The sequence below is a fragment of the Zalophus californianus genome, chromosome 16 (genome assembly GCF_009762305.2).
Source record: "Zalophus californianus isolate mZalCal1 chromosome 16, mZalCal1.pri.v2, whole genome shotgun sequence".
NCBI lineage: Eukaryota > Metazoa > Chordata > Mammalia > Carnivora > Otariidae > Zalophus > Zalophus californianus.
The window spans coordinates 15,734,354-15,757,839 of record NC_045610.1 but is presented as its reverse complement, the minus strand read 5'-3'; the positions used below and the strand labels follow the sequence as shown (position 1 = coordinate 15,757,839).

At 49.4% G+C, this 23,486-nt stretch overlaps 1 protein-coding gene across 1 annotated transcript in view; it reads left to right on the top strand.

The window, feature by feature from the left end:
- Nucleotides 1–23,486, top strand: part of RPH3AL (rabphilin 3A like (without C2 domains)) — a 139,227-nt gene that overhangs the window by 78,283 nt on the left and 37,458 nt on the right. Inside the window, 1 exon segment of the mRNA XM_027626119.1 lies at nt 5,976–6,062. Coding sequence (XP_027481920.1) covers nt 5,976–6,062 — 87 coding nt within the window.

Sequence of the window (23,486 nt, the reverse complement as noted above, 5' to 3'; positions counted from 1 at the left end):
GCTCCTCCCATCGCTTTGCGCAGGTGCTGCAGACATTTGGGTTGGGTCGTGTCTTCCCTCAGTCCCCGGGGCCGGACGGGGCGGACTGCTGCTCGGTGAGCAGCACAGCGGTGTGGGTCCTCACGAGGGCATCTCAGCTACAAATCAGCCTCAGATGATCGGAATGCTCGGGGAAGTCCTCTTCTGGATGAGTCTTGCCAGTTCATAAACTCCTCTGTTTGGTGGGACATTCATTGGGCCATTGAGGACAAGGGGTCATGCCTTGTTCGTCCCCTTCCTTCCTAGAACAGAGCCTTACATCTGGTGTCAAATGTTTGCTGAATTGAAGCACCAAATATTTGCAGATGAGCCATCTTCAGTATTCATTTCTACAGCGCTGCATACGCGTTCTGGCCTCTGTGTGTGGAACATTTGGGCACGTTTTCATCTCTTTTGCTTGGCTGAGCATCACAAACAGGGCTTTCTGTGTGATGACCGATGATGCCGTGAAGCCCTCAGGACCTGTCGAGGGCTGTGTGGTTGTTTCCCGCTTGCTAACTGCTCCCCAGCCTCTGCTCCTGTGAGGTGTTGGCGTCTGCGTGCCCAGCAGTGTCCTTCGAGAAGCCCAGCACTGGCCCCACGCCCCCTTCCTTCTCCTGACTGGCAGCAGCTTGGGAACCCCCACAGAGCATGGGTTCTCCCTGAAATGGGCCAGGGGGCTCACAGTGAGGAGGTGAAGGCCTGGCCTGGGAGTAAAATGCTTGAGCTCAGCTGCCTGGGGGCTCACAGACCTTCTTGTACTTCTGCTTCTTGGCTGTGGTGTGGGAGGGGGAAGGTGTTGGATTGCAGTGCGGGGGCTTCAGGGAGTAGAGAGGTAACCGAAGTGGCCCGGATGATGAGGATGTCGAAGAGGGCACCTGATTGGACCGTGGAATGAGTCTGCACACACAGGTGGCCTGCAGGATGTACCCCTGGGGATGCAGGCAGAAGCGGTCATGTGGAGGGTGGGGGACACATTCCTCGCCTCCCTCATCCCCCCCCCCAGTGTCCTTAACAAAAGACCCTCAGTGTCATTTCCTCTGTGACTAGGTCCGCCTGGATTCACGCCCCATACCCTGAGCATGAGGCCCACCTGGCCAGCCGTCCTACAACCTCAGACACTCTGCCCCATGTACAGGCTCTCCCGTTGCCCCGCTGGTGAGCGCCACGTGGTGTGGACAGGAGTGCACCCTGGCTTGTGCTGCATGCTGTTTCTTTTCTCTGGGTGTCTCATCTCCCCAACAGATTGGCACGTTCTACAAAGGGCTATGTCTTGCCTTCTCAATGATAATACTAAAAGTATCTCCTATTTATTTGTTCATTCATTCATTCCACAAATATTCATTGTGCCGGTCACTGGAAACAGGAAAGTGAACAGAAATAGACATGGCCTCTGCAGCCTAGTAGAGGCAGTGATAGTCACCACACAAGTGAGGGTAAAAATCTTGGCCCTGACAGTGGAGGAAAAGAGGCAAGAGCCTGTTATGGAAGCTCCAATGGGGTAAGAAATCAGGGAAGACTTCCTTGAAGAAGTGGTGCTTTTTGCTGAGGTCTGAAGGTTGCATAGGTTAATGATAAAAGAGTGTGGCCAAGCGTATCCCAGACAGAGGGAGCAGCATATTCAAAGGTCCTGTGGCAGAAGAAGCAAGTGAGGACCAGGGAGTGAAGGCAAGCCCACATGGCTAGGTCTCAGAGCATGGAGAGCAAGGGGAGAGGGGTGTGAACTGAGGCAGACGAGGAGGGTCCAGCCTGAGCAGGCATGACACGCCATGTAAAAGCAGTTGGTCTTCATCCAGAGAACAACAGGAAGTCTCTGGAGGCTTTTAAGCTGGCAGGGACAGCATAAATGACATGATTAGATTTGCATCTTGAAAAGATCACTCCTGCTGCTATGCCGGGAACCCACTGGAGGCTGGCCAAAGTGGGGGTGAGGGGATGTGCTGGGAGGCTGTGGTGCAGGCCGGGCACTGGAGAGGACCTCAGTGCGGACCGGGAGGCAGGGAGGGTGGTGGTGGAGGGGAGGTGACAGTGCCAAGTGAGATGTAGCTTCCTCGGCTATGGATTGTTTGGTGGGAATGAGGGAGGGTGAGGACCAGAGATGGTTCCAGGTTTGGGCCTATGTGACTGATGGGTGCTGGCACCCTTCAATAAGACAGGTGTGCAGGAAAGAAATGTGGTTGTTGCTGCTCTTTATCACACAGTACGCTAAGCACTTTCATGAATCATCTCCCTTGATCCTCCCAACAGCGGGAGTCTGCCTGTTACCACCGTTTTATGGGCAAAGAAATGAGGCTCAGACGAACAAGCCCAAGGTTGCATCCATATGGCAGATTGTGCTTTCCTGCCCCCAAAGCCTGTGTCCTGTGCCCTGAGCCACCCCCTCTGAGCTGGAATACATATTTGCAAAAGGAGGGCATGGAGGGAACGAAGAGAGAGCCCGTGCAGGCTGCAGCCCTGGAGCTTTGTTGCTTCTGCTCGGAGGCCGACCCAGGAGCTAGACTTGTATTGTTTAATGCCCACACAGTTGCAGGCTGCAGGAAGCAAGATACAGCCAAGGGCAGGAAGCTGGTGCTTGCTCCCCTGGGGCAATTCCGCTCAATGGAAGCCCATCTCAGGCAGGGAAGCAAGGGACCACGCCAGGCCCCGAGACCGTCCCTGACATAATGGTGCAGTGTTTCCTTTGCACCAAGTCGATATCATGGCTGGCTTGCCCTCTCTGTCCCTGGCTTTTTTAAAATGCCACCTGCCTAATTTTCTTTATTGAAACCTCGGAACAAAGACTGAGCCCATAAGGAGAAAAGGCTCATTATTCTCTCACTGATCCGAAATTTAACAGAGCAGCAATTGTATATTATTTGAACTGGAGCATGTTATCTTTTTGCTGGCCCAGATTCCCCATCCAGAGATGCTGCAGACCCATGAAGACGACAGAGAGGTGGCGAGAACTGGGGGCTCCGCAGTGTTGGCTGGTAGCCTGAAAACAGGCTTGTGCGTGGGCTGGGGCAGGCGCGTCCTGTCGCGCTACCCCGACCCTCCACAGCACTCCACAGGACAAGAGGCAGCAGGGACATTTGGGACATGCAACCCATCCCTCTTCCTGCCCTTCCAGACTGGGACTTGACCAACAGCCTTTGACCCAGCCTCTGGAGGGCGACTGGTCCAACCCGCTCCTGTCCCCAGGCTGGGCAGGTCTGCATCCCATGGTCTGGGGGGAGAAGACAACACAGCTGTTCTGAACTCTCTCCTAGTTTCTTGCATTGCCCCCAGCAGCATAGATGTTCATCCAACCAGATATTTATTGAGGGCACGTGCATGCCCATCCTCCCAGCCTCACTTCCAAGTGTTCGCTTCTAGAACCCGCGTCATGCAGCTGATGAGCAGTGTGACTGCTCCCCCATCCCCAGCAAAGTCTTGTCCCAGGGTCATCCCACCTTGCCTTCTCTGCCTGTTCAAGAGGCATCAGCCACACTCCCGGGGACATGAACCCTGGAGAGCTATGGGTACCAGCTGGACTCCTGGGCCAGGGAAGGAGTTACCCAGCTCTCCTGAGGTCTAGAAGAAGGAAGCCTCCTAAATCCTGACTGTCCCCAGCTAGCCGGGGGGTCTCAGACAGTCTTGAACACTTCTGAGCCTCAGTTTCCTCATCTTTATAGTGGAGATCATGACACCCCCTCATTCATACTTTTGTCTCCAGGGTCCCAGTGCTTGGTACCTGCCATTGTCCAGTAAATGGTGGTAACTGGCCCTCTGTCCTTTCGTTATTCCTCGCACCTTCATCTTACTGGGAGGGGGCAGAGTGAGCTTGGAGGGCGAGCCATCATCCTACCCACAAAGCAGTAGGACAATCTCACCTCACTGGGAGGGCCACCCTTACTTCCACACGTGTACCATTTATACGAGATGGTGGGAATTAGCAAGGAAAACAGCCAACTGGCTTCAGGGCTTCCTTCCTCTCCCTTTACCCCCAGCAAGAAAGGCCTGTGTTGTGTTTTTCTGAGGCCCACCTTGTGGGCTTATGGGGGCCCCCTGTCCTCGGGATAGAATGGTTGTTGGGAGGTGTAGGGAGAGTCCCCAGACCAGCTCAGGGATGGCAGCTAGGGGCTTCTGGGAGACAGGCCGCAGGCCCTTGGTGACACTAAGCCCCAGCCTGTCACACATCCCAAACCCAGGCCTGGTACAGAAGTGGCCAGGCCTCCTCCCCCTCCGAGGGACCATGGGAGCCCAGAGGGAGAAGAGCAGAGTAGTGAGCACCCCAGACAGCACTCGCCGATCCCTTCCCAGATGGCCTGCACCCCCAGACACCCCACACTTAGGGCCTTCATGAGAGCTGGCCAGGGGCCCCAGTTGTGACTGGGATGGACTTCCTTCCAGCCCAGACAGATGAGAGCTTGAAGCAGGTTGCATTTCATTTGGAGAAATAAAAGTAACATTTCTCATACCTGTGTGTTGAATGGTAGCAAATGTCTGCCCCGCCCCCCCCCCCCCCCCCCCCCCCCCCCCCCCCCCGCCCAATAGATATCTGAGCTTTCCTTCTGCAGAGAGCTGGCCCCCACCTCCTGCAGTGCTAGGCTCAGCCGCCTGATCGGGTGGTGACGACATGCTCTGGGAAGCCAAGTCGGTGACATTTCCCTCTCAGAAGAGAGTGTGCTCCTTGCTCAGTTGGCAGCCTGCAGAAAAGGCCAGGCTACAGATCTCGCCTTTCCCAGGCGGCGGGAGGCAGGAGAGAGCCCCCAGCCTGGCAGGGACCGGGCAGCTTCCGCGTGGTAGGCAGATTGATCAGCTGGCAGGACAGCTCTCTGAGGAGGACACGTGGCTGCTGAATCATACTCTGCCTGGGTTACCTGGAAACAGGTCTCAGCCCCACCAAGTCCCCCTCTGCCTCCCTGCGAATTTCATCTGCCTTGCCCACCCTGCTGGTTGCTGTGTGTTTCAGAGAAGCGAGATGTGGATGCAGAAGTCAGGAACTTCAGCAACACTGTAGAATGAAAAACACTGCAGGAACTAGGTTCGGGATACTTAGGCATCTGGAAAAAAATTATATAATGGCCCTAAAGTCAGACCTGAGACCGTTACTTACCTGCTGCGTGAACTTGGGCAAATTTTCCAACTCCTCTGAGCCCCGGGTTGCTCACCTGTGAAATGGGTCTCATACTTACATAATAGGGTTCCTGGAATCATTCTGTGGGCAACGTGGTATAAAGCTGCTACCGGGGGCACCTGGGTGGCTCAGTTGGTTAAGCGACTGCCTTCGGCTCAGGTCATGATCCTGGAGTCCCGGGATCGAGTCTCGCATCGGGCTCCCTGCTCAGCAGGGAGTCTGCTTCTCCCTCTGACCCTCCTCCCTCTCATGTGCTCTCTCTCTCTCATTCTCGCTCTCTCAAATAAATAAATAAAATCTTAAAAAAAAAAATAAAGCTGCCACCGGTGTTTCTCACTAGATCATCTCCTCCCCTCGTCAGGCACGCGTGTGAGGTCTTTGTGCAGCTGTATACAGATGTGTGTGCTCTTTGTTGAATAAGAGCATTTCCTGCCCACGTTACCAGGTATCAGCGCAATTGGCTAAGTCAAGGCCACATCATATTCTGTTCTGTCTGCCTGGATCTTCCTCTGGTATCGGGCATTTGGGTTGTTTCCAGTTCTTTGCTATGGAAAATGATGCAGCTGTGAATATCAGCAAGCTTCTTTTTTTTTTTTTTTAATGTGATCCTAACAGAACGCATGGGGGTGGGGTGGGGAATTTCTTTCATGGCGATCCACGGATGGGCATATCCATTGTGCCCCAAAGCCAACTACAGAGTTTAGATGATCTGTGCCCTTTGAGTTATGTACCCTGCTGGTCTGAGACTAACCACCATCCCCTTGGAAGATGCCAGAGGGTTCCTTGGTTAGTTTCTCAGCCCCTCAGATGAGGAGGAAGTGGCCGAAGTGCTTACATTTCCATGTCCTCTCTCTTGTAGAAAGTCTGCACCAAATGTGGGATCGAGGCCTCCCCCGGCCAGAAGCGGCCTCTGTGGCTGTGTAAGCTCTGCAGTGAGCAGAGAGAGGTAGGATACCCAGGGCAGCGGGTGGGGGTGGGCTGGGGCGGGTGTGAGCACACTTGCGGTTGGGAAAATTCATGGTTGGTCGCTGGGAGGGCCTTCTCTAGAGGCCAAGCAGGACTCCCAAGGATGGCCAGGCAGAAGGGCGGGGAGGGCTGGCCTGCCTGCTTGCCTGTTCCATGGTGCAGAGGGGGCAGTGGGCCCTGGTTCTGCTATGCCTGGGGGCTGTGGTTTTGATGGGGAGTCCCTCACACTGAGTATAGGTGCGTATAGTATTTTGTGCATAATGGCTATCCTAGGCTGAGTGTTTACAACACGCCCGACACTGCGCTGTTCTTTACATACCTAAACTCGTTTCATCCTGACACAACCCCATAGGTGGTTGCTATGATTATCCCCTTTTACTGGTGGAGAAATGGAGACAAGAGAGGTGAAGTACCTTCTGGGCACAAGGCTAGTTGGTGGGAGAGCTAGAAATCAAACACAGCCGTGGTCAGTTGTGATGATGCCACCCCAAAGTCCCTTCTGGAACGAAGTTTCCATACTTCCAGTTCTGACCCCATTTTAGGAGAAGAAATCAAGGCTCAGTGAGTTCTCTGAGGCAATCACAGATAGGGGACTCGAACTGTGTCTCCTAACCCCAAACCCAGGGCTCCCTTCACTGTACCAGGATCGGGGCTGAAACAGAGGATGTTGGCAGGCAGCTTCTCTCTGTGGTGCGTCACAGGATGGGGATTGTGCTAACAGAACAGCTGGGCACAAAGGGAGCATACCCCTGGTTTTCCAGATGTGGATTTATTTTTTTACTTATCTTGCGTGGCAACCGATATGGGCTTTTAATCTGAGGATCCATAAAAGGTCTTTAGTTATGGGAAATTTTCACCCATGCTGTCTTTGAATATGGCTCTCCGGCTAATGCATGTCTGCTCTCCTGGAAATCCTGTTGGATATATTGTTGAGCCTCAGTCCCTCCTCCAGGAACTCCCAACGGCTCTTTCTTGTTTCTTCCTTTATCCTTCTGGGATGCTTTCTGGGTAGTGTCTTTAGTTCACTAAACCTTTGAGACTATCTCCCAACTGTTGGTTTTGTCCTTTGTCTTTCTTAGCGTCAGCTTTCCTCAAGTGTCTTGGAATTTGGGTTTGTATGCTCATCTTGAGGTGGGAGTCAGTCTGTCTCCCTGCCCACCGCCTCCATCCAGATCTCCTTGCCAAGGGGTCTTGCGTTTCCTCCACCCAGGTCCTGGGTCCCCCCGCCCCCCGTGCCGACTACTCCACACCCCGCCAGTGCAAAGCCATGGGTCTTGTTAGTGATAGGTTGTGTGTCCACAGTGACGGTGGGATTATGCCCAGAGCTGATCATCACAGGCTTGGGCAGGGAGGCCATCTCTCCTTTTTTCAGCCTCCTTACCCAGGTGGGAAATCCCTTCACCAGCTCCCATTTTCAGTGGCTCTGGCTTGGGTGCCCCACCTCTCAGGTGGTACTTTTAGTCCCCCCACCCTGGAAGGCTAAGCCCGCAGTGGCCTCCACCTGCTTCTGGCCCGGGAGCTCAGCAGGCTGTGCCTTTAGCCACTCCAAGTAGTAACTGTTTGGAGTTTCTGATCCACTGAGATATATACATATTTTTAAGCACAGTTAAGTTTTCTTGTTGTTTTTAGATTATTTTCATCTGTCACTGCTGTGTTTTTGGAACAGGGAAGGTCCTCAGAGTATGAACTAACATTCTGTCTTGCCTGGAGGTCCCTGATTTCTCACCCTGAAATAGAGTTGAAAGCACGGATTTCCCAGAGGTGCTGTGAGAATTCAGCAAGGTCGTTAAAGCATACAAAGTGCACATAAATGTCTGGCTTAGAATAGGAACTTTGTAACATCAGAGGCCTCCCTCTCACCCTGCCAGAAATCCCCACTTTGAACCTTAGGTCCTTCTGGTCTTCGGGGGTCCCTTTTAAGATGCAGGTCTCCACCGTCAGGAGAGAGGAGATTCCTTCAGAGAGTATCTTGTGGCAGACACTTGGCAGGATGAAATGACGGTCACCCCCAAGCCGTGGGAAGACAGAGAGGAAGGAGCTGTCAGGGAAAAGGAGGTGGAAGATGAATTTAGCAAACGTAATGATTTAGTGGAGTACTCTGGAGGCAGCTGCCCCTGGCCAGCCCCCATCAGGTCACCCTCACTGCCCCCCTCCCGCCAACCATCCTGAGCTGCCGTGTGCAGGGCCCACATTTGGTGCAGACTTTCTTTCCTAATCTCCAGAGCCCAGAAAAGTCCAAAATAGCTTAGGATGAATTTTCTTATCTCTTCTAAGGCAAAGAATATGAGGCTGTGCAGTATGCTATCAGTTTGTCCTTGAATTTCTAGAGGCCGATACAATGTAGCCAGATCAGGAGTGCTCCGAGTTCCCTCTCTGCGGCCGCGGGCACACCGTGCACAGTTAGGAGGTGTGACAGTGCGCGCGTCTAGGAGGCTGCGTGCCTGTGGGGGCCATACCCGGGGGGCTGTGTTTTCCCGCCTGCTTTGGGAGTGGGAGAGTGACAGGGTAATTGGTGTCCTCGTGCCTTTTCATCTTAGAAAAAATTATCTAATCACAACAAAGAGATAGTTCAATAGAAAGAGCATTGAAAATGTCATTTTAAGTGCCACATAGAGCTAGTTCTGAGGCCGTGACAAAAATGTGGAGTTCTGTCCTGCAGCAGAAGACACATCCTGATGGGAGAACCTGCATTTTCTGATGGAAACTCATACCTCTGGGCCCAGACGCTCGGGTCCACCTCTCCTTTTGACACTTCCCTCCTGCCCTCTCTGGCTGTAATTGTCCACATTTTTTCTGGGTGCTGGTTAAAGGTCCCTGGGGCTGTCAGGTTGGTGATGCTGCCTGCTCTGTGCCCTTCAGGGGTATAGCAAGGTGAACTTCAGCCCTGATCGAATGCATTTATCCATTGGAGCATCCAACACGTATTTATTGAGCATCCTCTATGCGCCAGGCAAAATAGCTCTTCTTGTGGGAGAGAGAGACCACAGACATCGTAAATCCTGCCGTGTCACAGATGGCAACAAAGTGCTCAGGGTAAAGAGGCGGGGTGCTGGGAACGTGGGGGTAGCTGCTGTATTTTATATGGCGGTCAGAGAAGGGCTCACGGATGAGATGACATTTGAGCACGCTGTGTGGCTCTGTGATTAGAAAGTATTCCAAGTGGAGGGTACAGTGAGTGCAAAGGCCCTGGAGCAGGTGGGTCCTTGGTAGGTTTGAGGATCAGCAAGGAGGCCGGTGTGACTGGAAGAGGTCAGAGATGTGGCAGGGGGTCGGAGCATGTTGGTCCTTGTAGACCATTGTTAGGACTTTGGCTTTTGCTCCGAGTGGAAGGGGGAGCCCTTGGAGGGGTCTTGAATAGAGGAGAGACATGACCTGAATCTCCTCCCTCTTTTTTTTTATTATGTTAATCACCATACATTACATCATTAGTTTTTGATGTAGTGTTCCATGATTCATTGTTTGTGCATAACACCCAGTGATCCACGCAGAACGTGCCCTATTTAATACCCATCAGCAGGCTAACCCATCCCCCCACCCCCCTCCCCTCTAGAACCCTCAGTTTATTTTTCAGAGTCCATTGTCTCTCATGGTTCGTCTCCCCCTCCGATTTCCCCCCCTTCATTCTTTCCCTCCTGCTCTCTTCTTTTTTTTAACATATAATGTATTATTTGCTTCAAGGGTACAGATCTGTGATTCAACAGTCTTGCACACTTCACAGCGCTCACCATAGCACATACCCTCCCCAATGTCTATCACCCAGCCACCCCATCCCTCCCACCCCCCACTACTCCAGCAACCCTCAGTTTGTTTCCTGCGATTAAGAATTCCTCATATCAGGGCACCTGGGTGACTCAGCGGGTTAAGCGGCTGCCTTCGGCTCAGGCCATGATCCCGGGGTCCTGGGATCAAGTCCCGCATCGGGCTTCCTGCTCGGCAGGGAGCCTGCTTCTCCCTCTCCCTCTGCCTGCCTCTCTGCCTACTTGTTCTCTTTCTCTCTGTGTCAAATAAATAAATAAAATCTTAAAAAAAAAAAAAGAATTCCTCATATCAGTGAGGTCATACAATACATGTCTTTCTCTGATTGACTTATTTCACTCAGCATAATACCCTCCAGTTCTATCCACGTCGTTGCAAATGGCAAGATTTCATTCTTTTTGATGGCTGCATAATATTCCTGTGTGTGTGTGTGTGTGTGTGTGTGTGTGTGTGTGTGTGTGTGTGTGTGTGTGTACGTGTACACACCACATCTTCTTTATCCATTCATCTGTCGATGGACATCTTAGCTCTTTCCACAGTTCGGCTATTGTGGACATTGCTGCTATATAAACATCGGGGCACATGTACCCCTTCGGATCCCTACATTTGTATCTTTGGGATAAATACCCAGTAGTGCAATTGCTGGATCGTATGGTAGCTCTATTTTCAACTTTTTGAAGAACCTCCATACTGTTTTCCAGAGTGGTTGCACCAGCTTACATTCCCACCAACAGTGTAGGTCTCCTCCCTCTTTTTAAAAGGTACTCTGGCTATTGTTTGGAGAATAAATTGTGTACTAAAATGTCAAGAGTCAGTATGATGGTGTTTCATCTTTCTTAGTTAATATTACCCCAGATATTTAAGTTCTTGGCTGTTGTTACTCTTAGAAGTTTTCATTTTTTTATTTTTATTTTTTTAGATTTTTTTTAAATTCATTTGAGAGAGTGTGAGTGAGAGCACAGGCAGGGGGAGGAGCAGAGGGAGAAGGAGAAGCAGATGCCCTGCTGAGCAGGGAGCCCGACACGGGGCTCGATTCCAGCACCCTGGGATCATAACCTGAGCCGAAGTCAGAGTCTGAACCGACTGAGCCACCCAGGCACCCCTATTGTTTTTATTTTTAAGTAATCTCTATGCCCAACGTGGGGCTCAAACTCACAACCCCAAGATCAAGAGTCACATGCTCCACCAACTGAGCCAGCCAGGTGCCCTGAAGTTTTCATTTTTTTTTTTAAACATTACATACATTTTACTCTTTTCTGATTATGAAATTAATATGGATTATTGACATTTACAGTGTATCAAAAAGCATAAAGAAATACACACCCCCCAACTGAAAATCTTATGATCCAGAGACAATCACTGCCATCTTGGCATGTTTACTTCTGATCTTTTTTCTGCCTTTTTTCTTTATATTGTTGAACCTATGTTTTAAAATTAACATATCGGGGCACCTAGGTGGCTCAGTCGTTAAGCATCTGCTTTTGGGGGCTCCTGGGTGGCTCAGTCGTTAGGCGTCTGCCTTCGGCTCAGGTCATGATCCCAGGGTCCTGGGATCGAGCCCCGCATCGGGCTCTCTGCTCCGCGGGAAGCCTGCTTCTCCCTCTCCCACTCCCCCTGCTTGTGTTCCCGCTCTCGCTGTGTCTCTCTCTGTCAAATAAATAAATAAAATCTTTAAAAAAATAGATAAAAATAAATTAACATATAAGTAATTTTCAGCATAATCTAGTAACTAATTCATAAGCATTCTGTCAGATGGCTATTTCTGCTAATTTAGGATATCTAAGTTATTTCCTTTTTTTCCTTATTAACAATCACAGTAAATATCTGTACACAACTCTATGCCTACATTTTAAATTATATCCTCAGAATGGATTCTTGGAAGGGAAAAATAAACACCAGCATTTATATTCCCTCTTTTCTTATAGGCCCTTGAGTCACTACTTTTGATTTATCCCATAATTAGCTGGTATATAATTTTATATAATCGTAAATAAGGGCACATGGGTGGTATGTTTTCTGAGTCTTTTGCTATCTAATAATAACTCTTGTCTTTATTTTTTATTCTTTTAAGATTTATTTATTTATTTATTGAGAGAGAGAGCAGGGGAGGGGCCAAGGAAGGAGAGAGAGAATTCCAAGCAGATTCCCCACTGAGCACAGAGCCCAACGTGGGGCTTGATCTCACAACCCTGAGATCATGACCTGAGCCAAATCAAGAGTTGGCCACTTAACCGACTGAGCCACCCAGGCGCCCAATAGCTCTTGTCTTTATGCAAAAAAGACAGCTTGACTGATAGTAGAATTGATGATAATCTTTCCCACTCCAAATTCTGTGGGTTTGCCCCTGTTGTCTGCCAACCGCATGTGGAAAGAATCACCGTGAGGGAGAGTTAGCAAATGTAACAAGTAGGATTGGTGTCCAGAGTACGGGAGAAAATAGAGAAACTAAAAGGGATATAAATGCGTTTTTTAAATTAGTGAAGTAAAAGAGATAAGGAAGAGAAACCACATTGAACAAGCAGGACCTTTGAAAAAGGAATCAGAAATTTGAAAAAGAACCACTGAACCATTTTCATTTCGAAAAATGAAAAATGTTACTAATAAACTTAAAAACTCAATTGAACTGTACTTTGGTAATTTTCTAGAGCAATACGTCTTGTCATTCCCATTAACAGCCACATAGGTTTCCTTATCATTTGCTTCTTATTGATTGGTTTTTATTTTTGATCCCTGGTTGGCACTCCCAACAGCCTGGAGTCCCGAGTCCCTATTTCTGCTGTACCAACTGTCATGAATATGATGTTTTTGTGACCACACAATACTACAGTCCTTACCCAATTCACCTTTTTTCAACTTGCTGCTGTGTGTGAGCATTGTATCTCCCACTCCCCACCCCCCTCCCATCTCCATTCCCTCCTTGAGCAGACACACTCTGTAGTCACCTTCCTGATTTCCTTGTTGGCAAATTAATAAACTCGGACTTGTGTTTGAGATTTAAAGAACCAGAAACGGGGGGTGATGCCTGGGTGGTGCAGTCCGTGGAGCATCTGACTCTTGGTTTCAGGCTCAGCCCTGAGTCAGCTTGGGTTTCTCTCTTTTCTCTCTGTCTCTCCCCTCCACTCTTTCTCTAAAATAAAGAAATAAATCTGAAAGAAAGAAAGAGAGAGAGAAAAGAAAAAAAGGAAGGAAGGAAGGAACGAACCAAGGAACCAGAGGGGGGAACGAAGCAGCCCTGAGCAGACTGGTTAAATGGCACATCAGGCCCCACCGTAGAACCCCACAGAGGACCGTTTCGAGGATGCAGCTGAGCCTCCAAGTAGATGAAGCCCATGAAGGCAAAACTGAGAAAAAGAGAAGGCGGGGTGACAAGATCCAGTGCACAACAGAAAGTAGTTTTCATGGCAAGCACGGACATGGGGAGAAGTCTGAAGCCAGACTCTGCTTTTATTCCTCTCTAAATAACCTGGAGGTTGGGAAATTAAAATTTTTGTCTGGGTATGCCTAGGTCATTTTCATTGATTTTTTGTCTAGAACAGACATACTTGGATCTTTGACGCCAGAAAGCATTTCAGTTACGTTTTTGCTTATTGTTTTGTTCTCAACTATTCTCGTTTCTTCTTGGGGGTTTTAATTTGAAGGGTGCATTTCCATTCTCTGTCTTCTGTATCCATGGTCTGCTACTGGATCATTTTCAACTCCCCCATTCTGAAAAATCTTAAGGCTTTCCTTCGGCATCTCTCATTCCTTTTTTTGGGGGGAGGGGTCTGACTCTGGAGGTTTCCTGTGTTTGTCTCAGTGCATACACGTGGAATCCATCCACCTTCAAATGCTGTGAGTGCTCCAGACTCAGGATTTACCGGAGGCAGCACGTGCGTGGCTCACAAGCTCTTTCCTTTGTCTGGGATTTCGCTCCACAGAAGGGGCAACATGACTCTCCTGTGACCCGGCCTTCTGGCCATCGGGACTAGGAAGGATGGAGAAATCTGCAGGCCTGGTCGGTTCTTCCTGCCTGTCCCTGCTCTCCCACTGTTGAGCCTTAAAGAAATACACCTTCCCAGATGCAGCTCCCTGTACCCTCTCCTTCCCACACCTCGTTCTTTTCCGGGAGTCTGTCTCCCATCCATGAAGACGGGGTTGGGGGAGGGAGGACAGCTCCTCTGCGGCCTCGGAAACCCACAGTCATGCTGCACCGGGAAGGCTGCCCAGGGGGCCTCGGACCCTGCCCCCTGATCCCCACCACAGGGGCCAGTGATGTGCTGCCCATCTGACCCACTGTGTCGTCGGAGGGGAGACCAGCTGTATGTAGGTCGGCCGTCATATTCCTTCTTTGCTGGTCCTTGTGCCATTTCTTCCCATGCTTTTCTGACCGTTAGTGCAAGGTTAGGAGGGGCTGCTTCAGGGCTTCTAAAGACATGACGTTGCAGAAGCCGGAAATTATTTCTTATTTAGCCTTTAATCCTGATTCATTAAAAAAAAATAGAGTGACTCAGAGTTATACTGTAATCCATGGAAAAGTTAATTAGACTCTAAATTCCCCAGGATTCTAGAAGCCGTTCCTCTAGCCTCTTTTTAGAGGCTGAAGCTTTGGAGTAAGTCTTCTTTGAGGATGTAGGCAGTCTCTGAGCGGGCTGAGCTAGAAAGGGGAGAAGACCAATTTGTAAGCAATTGAAAGTTGATTAATACAATTAGAGCGTGTGCTTTGCCTTCCCAGTTTCACTCTGCCTCCTGATTATAACTCAGCGGAGTCCAGGGCTGCACCAACACTTACTCTGTTTCCTGCAGTGCTCCGCATATAAAAGGTTCTCAGGAAATGTTTGCTGATTGAAAGAGACGTTTGCAAAAAAGGAAAGCTGGCTCCCTGTTCAGATCGCTTCAGAACCTTTTCCCAGCAGGGTGCTTTTGATTTCCCCCCGGAGACTCATCACAGCTGGCCCTGGCCGGGGTCCCACATTGGTGCTGAGTCTGTATTCTCACCTTCTGGCCCCTCTCTCCTGTTTGTTGATTGACTGAAGGAGGAATTTTTGAAGTTGGAAAGTGGCTTCCCATGGTGGTCTTTAAATCATCTCTAAATTGGGGTGCCTGGGTGGCTCAGATGGTTAAGCATCTGCCTTCAGCTCAGGTCATGATCCCAGGGTCCTGGGATCAAGCCCCTTATAGAGCCCCGCATCGGGGGGGGGGGGGTCCCCAGCTCAGCGGGGAGTCTGCTTTTCTCTCTCTCCCTCTCCCCTGCTTGTGCTCTCTCTCTCTCTCTCTCTCTCTCTCTAATGAATAAATAAAATCTTTTTAAAAAAAAATCATCTCTAAATTGCCTCACCTGACCAGTATAGCGCAGGTAAGCAAGCCCCTGGGGAGGGTCTGCCTCAGCACAGGCCTGCAGGAGGCCAGGAGAAGCAGGGGCTCCCCCAACTGCAAGCCAGCACGGGTGGGAAGCAGCCGGTGAGCCCAGCACCCTTGTGGCACCTGCCTCCCAGGCGGGCAGCCTGCACTCACTGCAAGCTGCCATCTGCTTCCACACGCTGGTTCTCCCCCCGGCCTGCTGTTGCTTGCAGCTTGGATTTTTGTTGCAAACAGCTTTGCCAGAGGGCCCCCTGCGGAGGCCCATGAGTACACTCAGGGGTGGGTGGCTGGCCCTCGAGCCAGCAGGCGGGCCATTGCTTGAGGGTCCTACCATCCACCGTCTGGCCCTGGGCTGGTGTCACGGCGTCCCAGGGGGACCTGGATGGTCGTACTTCCTCAGTGTGTCGGTCACCTCCCACGCGCCGCAACTCTGCTGAGCAGACCATCAGTGCAGGCTCCTGGCCTCCCGCACATGTGGAAGTGGCAGGAGGAGTAGGATCCTGGGGCCCGCCAGCCCCTCTTCCTCCTGGGGGGGGCAGAGTCATCTCTCACCCACTTCCCTGCCCCTTATTTGGGGCTGCCTACCTGTCCCTGTGTCTGTGCACTGGAGAAAGAACTTTCCTCTCTGAGATGCTGCCCAATCCAAGAGGACTTTCTCACCACTGTGCTCCAGTCCGCTGGCCCAGTCCTGCCCATGCACGCCAGAGGAGTCCAGTCCAGCATTGAGTATGGACGTTAACAGAGCACCCACCATGGGCCAGACGGTGAATATCTAGCTTCAGCCTCTCAGGAGCCCGGTGAGGTACTCATTATTATTGTCCTTGTGTGACAGATGGGGAAACTGAGGCTTAGGGAAAGGAGGTCACTTGCCCAAAGACACCAGGTGTTGAAGCCAGTTTTGTCTGCCCCTAAAGCTTCTCACAGCTCAGCTTTCTGTTCATTCATTCATTCATTCATTCATCATTGAGGACTCACTATGTGCCAGCTACTATTTTAGGCCCTTGGAAAATAGCAGTGAACAAAACAGCCCACTACCTGTACCTTGAGTTTACTTTCTAACGGGCTGGGGGAGGACAGAGAGAACAGACAATGAACATAACCAAGCTAATCGGTAAGCGAATTGTATAGGCTGTTAGATTCCGAATGGGAAGAAGAAAGAGTAGAACACGGCGGAGGATCAGGAGTGGTGGGTGCAGGGTGGGGAGGGAGGCTGTGGGGTTAAAAGCAGACCAGTCACCACATCACACTCGAATTAGGACAGCTGATATTTAAAAAGAAGGAAATAGGGGCACCTGGGTGGCTCAGTCATTAAGCGTCTGCCTTCAGCTCATGTCATGATCCCAGGGTCCTGGGATCGAGCCCTGCATCGGGCTCCCTGCTCAGCGGGAAGCCTGCTTCTCCCTCTCCCTCTGCTGCCGCTCCCCCTGCTTGTGCTCTTTCTCTCTGTCAAATAAATAGATAAAATCTTTAAAAAAAAAAATTTGAAAAGGGGGAGGGGTGGAGACCAGGATGGACCTCTTTGAGAAGGTAAGATGTGAGCAAAGACCTAAAGAAGGTATAGCCGGGAGGCCAGGGTCTGTCTGGGGAAGGAGCTGTCCAGGATGGGGACACTATGCCGACGTGTTCACAGAGCAGCGTGGAGCCAGTGAGGTGTCCGGGCTGCCCAGTTCAAGGTCCTGGGTTCCACTGAGGCAGGGACAGGGGGGCTTGACTGGGGGGGAGGGGCCTTTGGCCATGGGGAGTAGGGAGATGGGTTGACATGGCTGGCTATGAAGCCGTACCAGGAACATGGCCCACAGCTCCTAGTGCTTGGCTCTGTCATACCATGGGCACCCCCTCACTTACTCAGCCACCCCAAGGGGCTCAGCTGTTTGTGAGGTTGGGGAACTTGTGATGTGTGTGACCAACCTTGAGTGTAACAAGGTGCAGTCCAGCTTCACTTGCCCTGTGGATGTGTTGGTCTGATAGTGTTGTGACACCACAACCCAGCTCCCCGCCCCCTGCTCTCCCGTTATTGGGCCTCTATGACCTGGTTTTCCTTGCTTATGATACCCTCCTGTATGTGTCCCTGGGGAGGTGGGTGAAAAGCTAGGGAGAAAGCATATAATTTGGTCGTTTTCCTGCATTAATTTGAATAAAAGTGTGGATCATCAGATTTTCCTGCCCATTTTCAGATGCCAAATGACATTGGCTGGCACGATTGTGCCCCTCCCCACAGCCAGCTTGTCTTGCAGATGGAGACTAGGGAGTGGAGTGTGACTCCATCCTTCAGGAAGTATTTATTAAGATCCTAGGTGGTGCCCAGCCCTGGAAAAACACATCCATCCCCTCTTCTAAGGAAATAACTCAAGACACATGACCTACCACAGTGCCAGAAAATCCCTCTATCAAAAAAGGAAGCAGGAAAGAACTGGCCTTTGTTGGGATCCTCCTCTGGGCCAGGCATGGGGCTCTGTATCCACATTTTCCAGCCAAATGGAAGCTCTGGGTCCTTAAGTGACAAGTCCAAGGTGACACAGCAAAGACACGAAGAGCTGGGATTTGAACCTGGGCTGTCTGACAGGCTCTCGCCACTAGACCAGCTTCCTGCTCCTGATTTTCTACCAGACCGGTGACCACTGCTCTCAAGAATAGGCCCTCAGGTCCTCCTGCTGCAGGGCTGGAGGGAGACAGGATGGATGAATAGAGGTGGTTCTCAGCCTCTCTCCCCTTCGTTGCCAAAGTAGTCATCCCCCACCCTCTGGGGGACTCCTGGCTTCCTGCCCTGCTTCTTGTTTCGACTTTGTAAGTCATTATGTCCCAGACAGGCCAACGCACCCAGAACTGAAGCCCAACCTGGCCCTGACCACTTTCCTCTCCGATCCTGGCTTTGGGTCCCAGCACCTGGTTGTCCCCTTGATTCTTGAACTTTGCCTGCTATTCCCAACCTGCATCAACTTGGGGGTCATATCACGGTCATGGGCCAGGTCCTGATGGTCCCTTGTCTACAGATTAGACCCATTCGGTAGGAGTCCCGGCTGGTTCATCTCTGCACTGCACCTGGCACCTTACGAATATCATTTCCTGTGCACGATGCTCCACCTCACACCCCACTCCGGGTTGTACGACCTGGAGAAACTCTCACAATGCTCCCCAGGACACATGACCAAGAGTGCACGTAGCAGCATATTTTGTAACAGCAAAAAAACCTGGAGACAACCCAAATGGCCTTTCATGGTGTCATGGATAGATAAATCGTGGCCGTGGAATAATATATAGCAGTGAAAAAAGAACAGCTAAACTCATCAAAGGATGAATTAAAAACACAATAAGCAAAAGGAAAAAAAAAGTCACCAAAGAATACACAGTGATTCAAGAATATGATATTCAAAAACAAGTAATAGTAAATATTAATTTTATTTCAAAATGCACACTTAAGTGTTTTTGTTGTTTTTTGTTTTGTTGTTGTTAAGCAAGGGATTGCTTAACACAAGATTCCCAATGATTATCTCTGGAAGACAGCGAGGGCTTAGAGAGGCTTCTCAGATTCAGTAATATTTAATTTCTCCATCAGTTCACAGGTGTTTACTTGAGTATGGTTCTTTGAAATATGCTGTGTTTTCATGTACTTTCGTATGGATGCTGGATTTTCCAGCACACCCCTTAAAGATAACAAGGGATCATGAAAACCAGACCCCAGAAAGCTTGAATCAGTGGTAGGAACAAAAACTTTAAAGATCCCCCAGAAGGCAAGGGGGAAGAAAGAGCTGAAAACACAATAAGAGAGAACTACGGTGACTCTGGAAGACAGACAAGGCCATGGAACCTCTGAATTCTCGGTTTTCCTGGAGAAGGAGCAAGAGCAATGGGAAGTGAAGCAATAATCAGATCCATAGCTGAGGAGAGCGTTCCCGAGAGGCCCATGAGCCCTGCCGGGTAGCGGTCAGCCCAGAAACGCTTTCACATTGGCTTTGGAATACATTTCTGAGACTGTGTTTAAACACAGACATGTTTGTTGTTCTGGGAATTGAATCAAAATCACAAAGCTCCTCTGAAAAGACCTGGCTGGGTATAATTGGCCTGTCCAATTTTCTGATTCCAGCTCTATTCATTTCCTACGTACGGCCCACTCCATCTGGGGACAGAGGCGGGCTTCGAGGCCAAACACCGCTGTAACGCGCTTGCCCTCTCAAATCTGGCTGGGACCAGGGAAGATAGTTAAATATTTGGGATGCAGAGGGATTTCAGGCTGCATGCAAATGAAGAGTAAGAGGGGACCCGCAGGCCCTGTTGCCAAAGCGAGTAATTAACAACAGTTGTGAAAGCGGCTTTAGCCCTCGGCATTTGGTGACCTGGCAAGACCATTCTGCATACAGATGGGCTGTGGGACCGGAGAGAGAAGGAAGATGGGGGGGGAGTGCCTGTTCTCAGTGACTTGCGGGGACCCTTCAACATCACAGGTAATGGGGAGATGGGGGGCTAGGGCGGCACCCTGGGGACACACAGCCCCGGAGTTGAGGGAGTGAGGAAGGGGTGAGGCCCGAGGTGGAGGTTGGCCCGCCGCACACAGCCCTGCAGCAGCCCCATTGTTGGGAGCCACCTCCCTCTGAAGCCGGCAAACACTCCTCACCAGTAATTGTGCGGAAGCCTCCCAGGAGCGAGCCCCTCGTCAGGGGTTAATGGAAGCCAAAGCATTTCCTTTGGTTCTGAAATAATCTAGCCAAGGTGTTTAAATGATCTGTCAAGAAAACAGCACCCTCAGAAGATTCTTTCTCACTCCATTTTTTCCGTTCCACTATGCTGCCAATTGCTTGCCTTCCAGAGTGACCTGGTTGCTCAAAACCCACTTGAAATGAAAAAGAAAATTCACAAGGGCTCCCTCATGCTCTTGGGCTGAGGGAGGAGCTGCCTGCGGTGGGGTTGGAGGAAGGGTCCTCTGTGTGCTCTTGTCTCTGCTGGGGCTGAATTTCCAGCCCATCTCCTGATGAGGCGCAGGCCTCGCCCCCGTGTGGGGAGCCGGCCAGCCCTCAGCAGTACCCAGGAAGCAGGAGACTGTCCCGGACAGGGTGAGCTGGGGCCTTATAATGCTAATACACAAATACTCCTGGGAGGGGTCTCACTTAGCTTTCTGCTAACAGTCAGTTATGAGTTAGCACTTCCCAAGGGGAAAATGGAGAGCCTGGGGTAGGAGGGGAGCTCTGTCCTGCTGCCCTGAGGCTTCTCAAAGCCCTTTGTTGGCTCGGGATTGCTAGGTTTCACCCCCCAGGCATTTGGGGGATGGATAGAGGGAAGCCGGTCAGGACAGAACGGCTCCTTAAGGCAGAGCAAGAACACCTGCTCATGTGGTAGAAAACCTGGCTGTGGACCTCAGCCTGGGGGGGATTTATGCCCCGGGCCACTCATTTGCAACCACATGTGATCTTTTCTTCCTGTAGCTCTGCCTTAACACCTAGGAGGTGCTGAATAAATGTTATTTGAATGAACTAATATCTACTCACTCGGTCTTCAGAGGTTGATTGCAGGTTTCATCTTTCTGAGGTAGGGGAAGCAAGCCGTGAGGAAAGATGGCTGCTCTAAACTCAGTTTCTGCCAAAAGCCAAAATGGCAAAAACAAGGAGGAAATTTTCAAAACAACAAGAGAGAGACAGGGAATGAGGAGGGAGGAAGGAAGAGAAAGAAAAAGAAAACTCAGAAAATCACATATTTTGGTATGACAACTTTCACTAGTTTTAATTCCGCTGGTTATCATAAATGGACAGATAAGTGTGTATATACATATATAAATTTTTAAATAGTTAAGCCAGTATTTGTCTCATTGCTTACATTACAGTAGAAACAGTGTCTATTAACTCCTCTTGCCTCTGAGAATGAGGAGCCCAATGCTTTTTTTAAGCCACTTTTTAAAATTTATTTAAATTCAGTTAATTAACATATGATGTGTTACTAGTTTCAGAGGTAGAGTTCAGTGATTCATCAGTTGTATGCAGCACCCAGTGCTCATTACATCACATGCCCCACTTAATGCCCATCACCTAGTTACCCCATTCCCCCACCCACCTCCCCTCCAGCAACCCTCAGTTTGTTTCCTGTGATTAAGAGTCTCTTATGGTTTGTCTCCCTCTTGGATTTTGTCTTGTTTTATTTTTCCCTCCCTTCCCCATGCTCTTCTGTTTTGTTTCTTAAATTCCACGTGAGTGAAATCATATGATAATTGTCTTTCTCTGATTGACTTATTTCACTTAGCATAATACCCTCTAGTTCCATCCATGTTGTTGCAAATGGCAAGATTTCTTTTTTTGATGGCTAAGTAATATTCCACATCTTCTTTATCCATAGTTTGGCTGTTGTGGACTTGCTGCTATAAACATTGGGTGCAGGTGCCCCTTTGGATCGGTACATTTGTTTCTTTGGGGTAAATACCCAGTAGTGCAATTGCTGGATCATATGGTAGCTCTATTTTCAACTTTTTGAGGAACCTCCATACTGTTTTCCAGAGTGGTGGCACCAGCTTGCATTCCCACCAACAGTGTAGGAGGGTTCCCCTTTCTCCGCATCCCTGCCAACATCTGTCGTTTCCTGACTTGTTAATTTTAGCCATTCTGACTGGTGTGAGGTGGTATCTCATTGAGGTTTTGATTTGGATTTCCCTGTTGCCGAGAGATGTTGGACACTTTTTCATGTGTTTGTTGGCCGTTTGGATGTTGTCTTTGGAGAAATGTCTGTTCATGTCTTCTGCCTATATCTTAATTGGATTATGTGTTCTTTGGGTTTTGAGTTTGATAAATTCTTTATAGATTTTGGATACTAGCCCTTTCTCTGATATGTCATTTGCAAATATCTTCTTCCATTCTGTTGGTTGTCTTTTGGTTTTGTCGACTGTTTCATTTGCTGTGCAAAAGGTTTTTATCTTGATGAAATCCCAATAGTTCATTTTTGTCTTTGTTTCCCTTACCTTTGGCTGCATGTCTAGCAAGAAGTTGCTGCAGCTGAGGTCGAAGAGGTTGCTTCCTATGTTCTCCTCAAGGATTTTGATGGATTCCTGTCTCACATTTAGGTCTCATCCATTTTGAGTCTATTTTTGTGTGTGGTGTAAGGGAATGGTCCAGTTTCATTCTTCTGCATGTGGCTGTCCAATTTTCCCAACACCATTTGTTGAAGAGACTGTCTTTTTTCCATTGGACATTCTTTCCTGCTTTGTCGAAGATGAGTTGACCATAGAGTTGAGGGTCCATTTCTGGGCTCTCTATTCTGTTCCGTTGATCTATGTGTCTGTTTTTGTGCCAGTACCGTACGGTCTTGATGATGACAGCTTTGTAATAGAACTTGAAGTCCAGCATTGTGATGCCACCACCTTTGGTTTTCTTTTTCAACATTCCTTTGGCTACTCAGGGTCTTTTCTGGTTCCAGACAAATTTTAGGATTATTTGTTCCAGCTCTGTGAAAAAAAAATTGATGGTATTTTGATAGGGATTGCATTAAATGTGTAGATTACTCTAGGTAGCATAGACTTTTTCACAATATTTGTTCTTCCAATCCATGAGCATGGAACGTTTTTCCATTTCTTTATGTCTGCCTCAGTTTCTTTCATGAGTGTTCTGTAGTTTTCTGAGTACAGATCCTTTATCTCTTTGGTTAGGTTTATTCCTCTATATCTTAGCGTTTTAAGGCACTTCTTGCTTTTGTTGAGACAGTCTGGAATTTTGGGTTAGATTATCTTTTGTTAAGTGATTATTTTATTTTTGTCAGAGATTTTATTTATTTATTTGACAGAGAGAGAGCATGAGTGGGGGGAGGAGCAAGGGGAAAGGGAGAAGCAGGCTCCCCACTCAGCAGGGAGCCCGATGCGGGACTCGATCCCAGGACCCTGGGATCATGACCTCAGCCAAAGGCAGACACTTAACTGACTGAGCCACCCAAGCACCCATTAACTGATTATTTTATATCTACATTTTAAGCATCATTTCCTTCACATTTTTATCATTTTGTAGTTATATATACCCTGGTTATTTAGAATGAGTTCTGTCTATTTCATTGATCACAGTTCATTTTCTGGTACCATGATTTCCCGTTCAGGAGCTTTTTATTTTAATTCATCTGTTGATCAGATGAACACTGCTTTTGAGCGATTTTTTTTTTTTTTTTTTTTAGGAAGACTGGATGCACCTCTTTTCTATTTTTTGCTGATGTGGCCCATAGTACCTTTTCAGGGTAAGAATTGCAGCCATCTTCCAGATCACAGAGGCACCCCCTTACGTGGGGCAGGTAGGGGTTCCTGTTCTAGGGTTGAAGGCTGACAGATACTGCAGGGCTCCCTGGGCTGCCTCTGTGTGGA